This window comes from Triticum urartu, chromosome 4A (assembly GCF_056163025.1).
Source record: "Triticum urartu cultivar PI428250 chromosome 4A, HENAU_Tu73, whole genome shotgun sequence".
In the NCBI taxonomy this organism is placed as follows: domain Eukaryota; kingdom Viridiplantae; phylum Streptophyta; class Magnoliopsida; order Poales; family Poaceae; genus Triticum; species Triticum urartu.
Genome location: NC_141876.1, coordinates 443,654,414 through 443,665,813, shown reverse-complemented (window position 1 = coordinate 443,665,813; position 11,400 = coordinate 443,654,414). Strand labels below are relative to the sequence as shown.

Here is an 11,400-nt window from a genome sequence, read left to right as displayed (position 1 = left end):
AGGCGAGTACGGGGAATTCAAGTTGATGGCATCAACCACTAAACCCGCGGCACATATAAAAGTCAAGATGAGGAGCGAATGAATGCCTAGCATCTTAGAGCATCTCCACTTCGCCAAACAGCCCCCCGCCCCATCCCCACCCCTCCAAGGTGTTTTTTTTACTGTCGGCGTCTAAAAACCGGTCCAGTCATGTTCCAGAAGCCCAATTTCATCGGTTAGAGCCAAATTTGACGCCCGCGAACACAGGACGAACCCGGCGCGCTGGCGGTACTCGGAGAGGCGGGGCCCAGAGAAGCGCTTTTGGCGCGGAAGTCCGGCGGGCCCGCCAAGTCAGTGACCAGCCGCGTCTCGTCTTCCTCAGCGTCTCGTTTCCCACGGGGAATCAATGCCAAGGCTGCCGCCGGTCAGTTTTTCATTGATTCCCCACGGGCGACGCAGTGAAGGCCCGGCGACATGGCGTCCCCATCCCACCATGCGTACACACACGTCTACCGCCCCTCGGCGGCTATAAAAAGACACCCTCTCCTCGCCGGTGGACACACTCTCCTCCGCCCGTAGTCCCTCTATCGTCGCCGTCGCCCCATCCCGTCTCTCTCTCCCCCGACACCAGCCACCACGTCTACGTCCTTCGATGGGTGAGCATTTCCCCGACGATGGTGCGGCGGCCAACGGCTTCGACCGCCGCACCCTGCATGAGTAGGAGGCGCACCTCCAACGCGAGGCCAACTACCCGGCGCCGCCTGACATGCGCACGCCAGGGCGTTGGAGGCTCAGCGCTGGAGGCATCTCAGACCCCCGCAGCCCGACGCCGACCACCCTGCCCACTTCCACGACGAGATCGAGCGCATCCGGGCCTCCCTGCCGGAGGAGGTGTGCGGCCGCCCGGAGTATGCCCCGACAACCACGCCAGCTGGGCGGCGTACTTCCAACGCCATCACAAGGAGCAACTCGCCTCCATCAACAACATGCCGGTGAGGGGGCGCCACAACGCCGACGGCCGCTGCCTGTGGTGGGGCGTCCCCGGGCGGACGCTGCACTTCGTCCACGAGGGCGGCAACCAACCGCCGCTCCAGTACCCGGCGGCCCCGCCGCCTGTCCGCCGCCGGAGCGGCGGCGGCATTTGGCTGCTGCGGCGCATGGCGGGTGGGTCCTCCTCCTCCTCCCACTCCCACTCGTCAAGATCGCCGGCGCTCACCAGCGTCAAGGCCGAGCCCGTGGAGATGCCGCTAGGGGGGCGCACCCCCGATGACACCCTCGTCATCAACGAGGTCGGTCGTGGCTCCTCTTCCTCCCGCCTCGTCAAGCCAAAGACGGAGCCGGGCTCGTCGCCGTGAAGAGCAAGCATGACGACTTGGCCGCCGCCGCCGACGAGGCCGCGCTCAAGTGGGCGCGAGAGGACTACGTCAAACTGAAGATGGAACGCTAGCGCCGTGCCCTTGAGGAGATCGCCGCTCGACGCCGCGGCCGCGAGGCGGGCGGCGTTATCATCCTTGAGGACAGTGACGACGACGCACCACCGCCGTCAACCAAACCCGTCCGCCAAGGCGACACAGGGCAGGGGTGCGGCAAGGATAGCGGTGGCGTGAAGAAGGAGGCCGACGACGGCGACGACTACATCGCCTTTAGCGCGTTCTTCGGCCTACAGGAGGGGCGGCGGAAGGCGGCGCAGTAGTTTTTAACTATGTTTTTAAGTATTTATGTACAAATATTAATGAAATCGTCTCATATGTGTCGGATTTGACCGAATTTTGTCATGTTGGCCGATTTTGGCCGAGTTTATTTTTTTAGAAGACGATGTCTGGGTTGTGCCTAAAATATCGCCGGCGTGTCCTAGACGGCGGCGCCTGGGGGCTGAACGGCTGAAGATGCCCTTAGCCGCAGCGTCTGGATCCATGGATGGATAGATAGGTTGGATATATGTGCCCTGCCCCAGCCGTAATAACTAAGCTGTTATCTCGCCCGCACAGCCGGAAGAGATATGCACGGACTCGGGCCTCATGATCCGCACATGCCCTGGCCGGCCGGCGTCGTGCCAATGTGCACCCCCTCCACGTTGGAATAAACTTGATCGAAGCAGGGGTGTTGATTTCGTAGTATACTGTATAGTAACCTTGCGGTGTTTGCTTCCCAGATGGGGCGCATCAGTCGCGCATACAGATTATACAGAATCATTGTTCCCTTGGTATCATTGCTAATCACTCTACATCATTGGTCTGGAATCTCTCTCTGGGTTATGAGATGCCGCCTCCAAATGATTGCCAACTAGTCGTACGCAAACCACAATTACTAGTATTACTGTAGTATACTCGTGTCGAATTATGCGACGACGCAAGCCAGAATTAGCCCATGGCATCTACAGTAACCGTCAAGCTGCTGCCTGCCTCTTCGATATCGCACTGGTGGTGCTGCTAGTAGATGAGTGGGCGCGGGCCTCGCTTTGGGCGGGCTGTGTGGCTCGGCCGCGCGCACGTCCGCCGCGGCGCCAATGGAACGGACGGCGACCCGCCGGTTAGATGCCGCGACGCGACGCGATGGCCAGGAGCCACCGATCCCACACGAGTCGTATCCCAGCCCGAGGCCACAGCTTTTCGCCGGTGCGCTCTGCGTGTTTTCTTTATTTCTTTCCTCCGCGTAGCCATCCCTCCCCTCCCCTCCCCTCCTTGGCACCTCGGCCACTCGTGTCCTTCCATGTCACCACACCCTCGTGTGCTCCGGCGGCCATGTCAGCAGCGGAGATCGAGCTCCAGATGAGTGGGGTAGCGGGAGTGTGGCGTGCTCTGTTTTTGTGCTGCTCTCGTTTATCTATATCCATCCTCTCGCCAATGTATTTTTGGAGGCACGTCGGATATCACGGGAAATATTTTGGGGCCACACCCCGATTGGTCTCTTGGATGCGAGCGTCGTTACGTGTGGACGCCTGAGTCCGATACACCATATAGCGTGATGTGTATAGATAGATGTACTGTACCGGTGCTCAAGGACATGCAAGATTTTTCTTTTACAAGATCAAACACTACAGTAGCTTTTTTTGCGTGGATCGGCGTCACAATTGTTTGCTTCAAGTCGTGATAACTTAACAGGATGAAAAAAGGGAAACATATGGCAATGCGGTGCACCCTCGACTATTCCTGATTCGAAATCAAAGGTGCGTGCGTTAATGACACCCGTCCATCCATCCATCCATATATCCAAACGGAACCGTGATCCATCAAAGCGACCCAAATGGACGATCGCCCATGTGGCCTCAACGGGGCGGCACAGCCCCGAAGACGATAACAGCACAAGTTGCACACCGCTCGCTCTCCCACATCGTCGATCCATTTATTCCGTGATATTATATGCAACCCAGAAAGAAAGAAATATTCGGGCAGGGCAATTTAATATCCCATCCGCGCAACATGCGAATCGGGAGCAAATCGCTGCCAAAAGTAAACCCCGATGCAGCGCCGGAAACCCCACACCTATATATACGCCACCCTCACGCTTGCCCTCTTCTTGCAACTCCTCACACCATCTCCCTTTATTCACTCCTCACCTCCGCACACACTCTGCTTCTCTCTGAGCTCCTCTACTCTGTTTCACTGCCCACTCGTCGTCTCCAGCGCGCGCATAAAAATGGAGGGGTGGACGCGCGGGAAATGCATCGGGAAGGGCGCGTTCGGCACCGTGCACTTGGCCGTCCACAGGGCCACCGGCCGCGCCTTCGCGGTCAAGTCGGTCCACGCCAAGGGCGCCGCGCCGGCTGCCGCGATGGCGTGCCTGGAGACCGAGATAAGGATCTTGAGGCGGCTGTCCTCGCCGTACGTCGTGGCGTACCTCGGTGACGACGCCACGGCTTCGTCTAGGAACCTGCACATGGAGCTCGTCTCGGGCGGGAGCGCGGCGGCGAGGGGCGCGGCCGGCCTTGGCGAGCGCGCGGCGCGGTGCGTCCTGCGGCGGGTCGCCGCCGCCCTGCACTACCTCCACGACGTCGCCGGGGTCGTGCACGGGGACGTGAAGGGGCGGAACGTGCTCGTCGGCGGCGACGGTGCCGGGTACGGCGGCTCCAAGCTCGCCGATTTCGGCGCGGCGAGGCTTGTTTCAGAGCCGGCGCCGCGAGGGCCCCGTGGCACGCCGGCGTGGATGGCGCCGGAGGTGGCCCGCGGCGGCGCGTCGACGCCGGCGTCCGACGTGTGGTCGCTCGGGTGCACGGCGGTGGAGCTGCTCACCGGGAAGCGGCCATGGTCGGAGATGGGCGGCGCCCTCGAGGTCGGCGAGCTGCTGCTCCACATCGGTTACGGCGTGAAGCGACCGGAGCTCCCCGCGTGCCTCTCCGACTCCTGCAGCGACTTCCTCGACAAGTGCCTCCGCCGCGACGCTGGCGAGCGGTGGAGCTGCGAGCAGCTGCTGCGCCACCCGTTCCTCTCCGCGGACCCCCACGACGCCGGCGAGCCGTCGCCGTCCCCGTCCCCGCGAGCGGTTCTTGACTGGGCGGCGTCGGACTCGGACTCCGACGCGTCGTCCGACTGCCATCCGGCGGCCGACATCGAGGACGAGGTGATCATGGCGAGCGCCAAGGGGAGGATTGCCGAATTGGCATCAGACAGGCCGCGCCCAGACTGGGTGCGCGAGCTGGAGGAAGGCCCCACCTGGGCGCCCGACACTTGGGCCCCACCGCCCAGTCTCGAGATGTCAACCGATGCAGTGCTACTGCCACTGGTACCATCGCCATCCGACGCTGCCACAGTCGCTGGCGCGGGAAATGGCGGCGCCGGTGGGCCCGCCGTCAGCCGTGACGGGGTCCTCGTGACCGGCGGGAGCGACGGCGGCTCCTGCCGTGTCCGCGGCCGTTGCTGGTGCGATGATCGCCGTGGGTACCATAAATGTGGGTCTGGGTTTGATCGGCCTCCTTGTTGGCCGCCGTTGGCCGTTGCGTCCGTGCTGGTGTCATGTATTCTATCGCATTTGATTCAATCAATGATTTTGTTTCAGCAAGCAGACGGTGAATTGATACTATTTTTTGTTACAGCTTCTGGTTCTGTTTTTTTTTACAGCGCAGTTTCTGGTTCTTGTTTCTTTGGTGGTTTTGACTTTTGACTTCTGATGTTGCTGCTAGTTGGGTGAGCGAGTCGGCCAGACACTAGTTGGTCAGCAGCGTGTGTGCTGTGTTTGCTCCCTTTTTTCGAAACGAAGGCGTAAGATTTGCCTCGTCTATTAGGTTATTAGGTAAGAAAAGAATAGAGTTTAGAGTTTTACAAAACACCCCACGCAAGCGGCATGAAAATTACTAGCACAAAATTATAAGCCCAAGTTTCTTTGCGCCGACAGTAACCCATAATTTTGCTTCTTCAAGAATAGATCTAAGGAGAACAGGCGGTGGAGAATTTTTTTTTTTTGACGAAACACTCTAGCATTCCGCTCGTTTCAAACCGTCCATGTGATGAGCATGGTGAGGGAGGTCATGGCATGCCAGTTTGGGTTTCGGTTATCGATTATCGGTTCGTTTGTCCCACCACTCTTTGACGGATTCATCAAGATGCCACTCAGAGGTGTTGACGTGAGGTAGCCCAAGCTCCTCGATGATAGATCTCCACAGCCTAAGCATGTGCCGACACTTGAAGAAGAGATGAGGCCCTGTTTCTTATTCTCTCTTGCATAGTTGGCAAAGGCCATAGTTTGCCCAACCGCGCCTTTTCAACTGATCGGCGGTCCAAATACGGTCTTGTAAAGCTAACCAAGCGAATAATTTAACCTTGGGGGAGGGGAGGGGGGGACGGGGGGTGGTCATCCGCATGCTTCCAAATGATATCATCTTCGGCTTGCCCATCAAGATGGAAGTCATGTACAAGCATCCAAAGAGTGAAGAATTCGCGAATGTGGCCAACGGTGTTTGGATTGATTTTGAGAATCCAAGCATTTTCTTTGAGAGCCTCCCGCACCTTTCAATTTTTTCTCCTTGAGGCCTCGAATATTAACAGTGCAATATCCTTGGACCTCCGCCCGAGAAGCCAAGGAGAGCTCCAGAACGGCGTCTTAGCGCTGTCACCAACGGTGATAGTTGTAGAGGCGTAGAAAAACTCAAAGTCGTCGTCAGTGTAAGGGTTACCAAGACTCACCCAAAGCTTGTTGGACGCCTTCCATTCGTACCATAGCCACCGAAGTCGTAAAGCACGAGTAAACTTGTCGGTGTCGAGTACCCAAGACCCCCATTGCCCCCCCTCTTCTTTGAAGATGCCATACTTAGCCTTGCCGCGAGGCCAGTCAGTCTGCGGGTGCAATGCGAACCCGTCGCTTGGCTTCAAATGTTGTCAAACTACTCCAAGTTGCCAAGCGCTCAACTACTCCAGACGGGAACCGGAGAACAGATATAACATTTCCTGCGCACCAACAGGATTACGGGGTTCATAATTTGAGAGGATGGGATCCCGGGATGGGATTCGCACGTCCGTAGCCCACCCGCCACAAGCACGAGGCCGATTTACCAACACGACGGCCATCATCATTAGCAATTCACCATGCTCGGGAGCAGTACTCTACGACGTGCTAGTGGCAACGTACACGAGGATCCTGGCGGACAGCACGTCCCGGCAACCACAACCAGCACGCATGATACGCGAGTTAAAGAAGAAGGATCCCGCATCATGTTCCTGGTGCAAATCATGTAGTATGCTGCTCATAAATTCGCGCGCGGTGTGCCGATGGAACAATCAATGTGCAGACAGCCAGCCAGCGACAGATCCGTGTGTACAATCGTGGTACTCCTGCTGGTGTTGTGTTGCTGCCGCGTATCGCTCCTTGTAGTAGTAGTACGTGCGTGCTTCGCATCGCGTGTTACTGCGGCTGATCAAACAGAACAGTGGTGGTGCACGTACACCCCCGTCTGTGCGATGAGAAAGGCTTGGATGCACGATCGTTCGCTGTACCGCCGTTACGTACGGCAGCTAGTATTCATTGCTGCGGTTTATATAGGAACTACTGAGTTGCCATGCCCTGTGCACCAACCAACCATACTGTCATACTAATGCAGCGACTACCAGGTATACATATGTTCAGAGCTGTACCACGAGACTACGAGAGTATATATCATCTTAGAACAACTTTAGCGACCCAATGGCCACAGTAATCGCAAAGTATCAATTTTGAGCTAAAATGGCACTCGGTAGAGTTGTCATCTTGATCGCTGTAATTTATGAAATGGCCTTCATATTGAGCCCACCGAGCCTTCGTATTTGGAGGTTGAGAGCGTTAGTTTGGAAAGCGCTTCATCCACCAACAGCTCACGAGGCATGAAAGTACCATCTCCCTCCTCAGCCTCCCGCGCGGCTTATCTCCACTCTCTCTCCTAAAGCCATTGACGGCTAGACTGTCATGTCAACGGAAGTGCGACAATTAATTGCAACCGTCGCGTGCAACTGCCCGTAGCCTCTCTCACCATATTTTCTCGGCACCCGTAACGTCCCGTCGCCGGTGGCTATAAAAAGGTCATCGCCGTGACCGAATAGCTCACAACCCCCACTTTCAACACCGCTACTTGTAGCCACTTTCTACCTCCTTGTTGCCATGTCGCTTCCCCTGCGGTCGGACTGGGTGCTGCTCTTGGAGAAGGATCGGCTGATGGATGAGGGAGCAAGCAGAGGAGGAGGCCTTCCTCAACGCTGAGGGGGAGGGGGGGGGTCGCCATTGTTCGCTGGAAGTCGTACACGAGGATCCTACCCTCCATGAGTGCCCGGATTGGAATATCATAACACACTTCTTTTGTTTGAACGAAAAAAGAAGTGTTTCACCCTTCTCCCGCTTAGGGAGAAGGCCAAGGAAGGAGAAGTAGGGGGGCTCTCACCCCCTCCCTTCCAGTGGCGCCAGAACACCGCCGGAGGAACCGTCATCATTTTCAATGACTTCACCAACGTCTCCATCATCATCTTCATTCTTAGTACAAGGGCTTCTCCATCCATAAATGGTAAATATTGATGTGTTGTGCCATGAATTATTTCCCCGTGATTTATCGCATATTTTATGTCTTTGTTTGAGTAGTGATTTGTTCCATGGCATTGATGAAATAGTATAATGATTGGTTGAATATTGGTTTCTATGCCATTTTATTTGTCTTGTATACGAGTGGCTGTGCATACATGCTAAGAAAACAACTAAAAATGTATGTAGGCTCATCGTAGCAACATGCCGACTTAGGCTCCTCCTTAGAACACAACACTTGTTGAGGGATTATTCCCAAGATAAGCAACCATGAATACATAAACTAGCCAATTTGCCAGGAACACTTGTTCGCATAATCCCATTGAATCCTGCTACATTCATCGCAACCACCACGCACTCAAAGCTCTTTTGTCCTTGTGATTTTTTATTGCCGGACACTAACATTTTATTTTTATTTTGTAAAGTACTATAGTCACCTCTTTGGAAATCCTTCTTGCTAAGTACCTTAATTAGTTTCCACACCTCAGTCCTATCCTAGTTGTAGAGAGTCTAGGCATATTAGATGTGAAGTGCATAGATAGTTGCGTAAGTGGCATACGGGACATGAGAGATTAGGAAACCTACCTTTAGCTCTCTTTGGTTCAGACACCCCATATACTTCCAAATCCTCCTTGGAAAGTGCTACAATAACACCCTGCACTTGGAGACTATCAAGTTCTTTTTTGGAGTCGTTGCCGGGAGCATAGCGCTAGGTTGAATTTTCTGGTTTGCACTTGTTTGCTTTGCTACCAAGTAATATTACCCTATGATTATATATAAAAAACGAAAAAAATGTATTTCCGTGATGACTTTCTCTCTAGCTTTGTGAATGATACTTCTGATGTTTCTGCTGCTGCTACTAATGCTTTTGATGAAGGAAGTACCTCTCTTGAATGTTAAAGAGCAATGACATCATAGGAGGGAGAATGGATTAGCTACCCATGCATATCTCCAAATGAATATGATAATAACTCTCTTGAACTTACTACTGCTAATAATAGTGATGAAACACAAAGTTTATTGGATGAAATTTCTTTTTTGAGGACTACGATGAACATTGGAATGAATGTCATGTGCGCCTATGGATGAATTACTTGAAGATGATTATGCTACTGTTATGGATGATGGAATTATAAATAATTGTTTTGCTCTCACTTATGGAAGCCCTATGATTGTTTTGAAAACTCTTAACTATATTTTAGGGGAGAAATTTTAGTGTATTAAATACTATGTTCATGGCTTGAAATTTGCGTGTGTGCTCATGATGATGCTAATTAAACCTATACAATTAAGTTTGTTGCTGCTTCTTGCAGTAATTATAATAGAGGAAGAAATAAGTGCCCTCTCAATGTCTTCCAGAAACTAAAATTGCAAGAAACTGCTTTTATCATGCATTGCCATTTGCTCTTTGTGAATGACTTGTTTTTTGTATGCAGTGCCAATGCATAGGAAAAGAGTTAGACTTCGTTTTCATATCCTCCATCATATTTTGTAATATCCGCTTATATTGAATAAACTAAAAAGAAAGTGAAGAATGGAATAAAATAAACTTTTTTTTAAAAAAGAGAACTGATTGAGAAACGGTGATCATTGATAAAGTGGGGTCGACCTTGAACTTTTGTTCATGCCCATGAAAACAATGTGAATATTTTGTCATGGAAGCTTCTTAATAAAAATAATTACCCCCAGTATCACCACTCTATTATAAAAATAAAGTGCCAAGAATTAGAATATGTTGATTGTTAAGTTTATTGTATTCAACGGTGTCGGCGTTCTAAGAACGGGGGTCCCCAGACTTGCCTGCCCGCGGCCCACAGCGTGGCTAAGCCATCAGGTCGTATGACCCATCTTCATCAACAAGGCATCCAAGACCCTCGTGAGAATTCAAGCCTAGCGAGGCAAACGACGCAAGACCACCTCTGGAGTAGCCTAGCCAGGCAGGCTCATGAGTAGCGGAGATATCAAGGCGGGGCAAACCTCACAAGGCCCTCGTGACGTGAGCCATGACGCACGATACCAGGCGGGTGCCAGGCGGGCGTCAGCGCGTGAAGTGTCATTGTTTCCTCTTTGGTGTTAAGGAGGCCAGCGCAGGCGAAGAGTACCGAAGCATCAGGCAAAGGTTGCTATATCAATGCAACGAGACCAAGACCAGGAGGACGAAAAGATGGAGGTCATCGTGGATCCCAAGACGACGTCACCACCAGAGCTTTTCGCAGGCGAAGACCACTTTTATCAGGATAGCTTGTACTAGCTGTCCCCTTCAAATTGGTCCGCCGTTGTTGGCTCCCTTCCCGCTTGATATTTGTGAAGAGGATCAGGGCCTATATAAGTAGAGCTAGCCACCACAGTAGGCAGGAGGAGGACGAGGAGAGAAAACAGAGCCTCAGGCATCTGATCTTAGCTTGATCCAACCCGATCGAGAGCCTACTCACAAGAACACCGCAACCTCAGGAGGTTGTTCTTCCCTTGTATTGTTCATCATCAGCCCTAGAGGCAATCTACCACCACCACACTGGAGTAGGGTATTACACCACAACGGTGGCCCGAACCAGTATAAACCTCGTGTCTTTCTGTGTTGCGAGTTCATCGAGTTCGTCCGCGAGATCTTAGTGAGCTAGGACGTAGATCAGTAGGAAGGAAAGACTTCGCGCGCACCCCAGTGTTCGAACCTTAAGGGTTTGCCAGAACCCCACATCCGACATTTGGCGCGCCAGGTAGGGGTGCGCCGTAGCTTCCCTTCCATCAGTTGGTCACTCTGTCGCTCCGTCGTCTCCATGGCGGACGCTCGCCGTGCTCGAGCTGAGCGTTGGGCTGCCCTCACCGCCTGCGTCGCTCAGACGGCTCCCGTCGGCGGGCCACATCGCCGTTCTACGTCTCCCGCCGCCAACGCTGCCACCGGCCCGGCGGGGAACGAGCAGCAGGCGTCCTTGCTGCATCCTTCGGTATGGCAGGACGGCCGCACCGCCACTTCATCGCTGACCCCTGCCGGTTCTTCGTCTCACGCGCACCGCACTCCCATGGAGGCACGGGCCGCGCTCCTCGCGGCGAACGAGCTCCTGCGCTACCGCCCCATTGACGACCTCTACGAGGAGTGGCTCGACCGCGTCGTCGAGCTCGTCCGCGCCGCAGGGGGCTCTCCGGCGCCGTCCCACTCTCTGCCCCCCCCCTCGACCAACCGCGGGCGACGGGGCTCATGGCGTGCCTCCGCCAGCTTAGCCCCAAGACGGCGCCTTGGCACCAAGGCACGCGGCTCCGCGGCATGATCCGCCGCGCCCGGCGCCCGCGCGCGAAGAGAGAAGCTGCCAAGAAATTCCGCGGCTGCGAGAAGCTGCACCTGCGCTCCCCACGCCACCTCGTCAAGACCGTGCACCTCCCGCAACGGTGCAGCACGGACTTCGTCAAGACCAAGCTCCACCTCCGAAGCGGGCCCCGGCAACCACGGCTGGCTGT

General features: G+C 54.5%; 1 protein-coding gene across 1 annotated transcript; it reads left to right on the top strand.

The window, feature by feature from the left end:
* The first annotated feature begins 3,435 nt into the window (after positions 1-3,435).
* LOC125552078 (mitogen-activated protein kinase kinase kinase 5-like) lies at positions 3,436-5,091 on the top strand. The gene has a single exon (XM_048715542.2). It carries the CDS (start codon positions 3,439-3,441, stop codon positions 5,074-5,076), a length of 1,638 nt encoding a protein of 545 aa, XP_048571499.1. The 5' UTR covers positions 3,436-3,438; the 3' UTR covers positions 5,077-5,091.
* The last annotated feature ends 6,309 nt before the right edge of the window (positions 5,092-11,400 follow it).

Coding starts and splice junctions, on each gene's coding strand:
- LOC125552078 (XM_048715542.2), top strand. CDS start 3,439: ATGCAGCGCCGGAAACCCCACACCTATATATACGCCACCCTCACGCTT.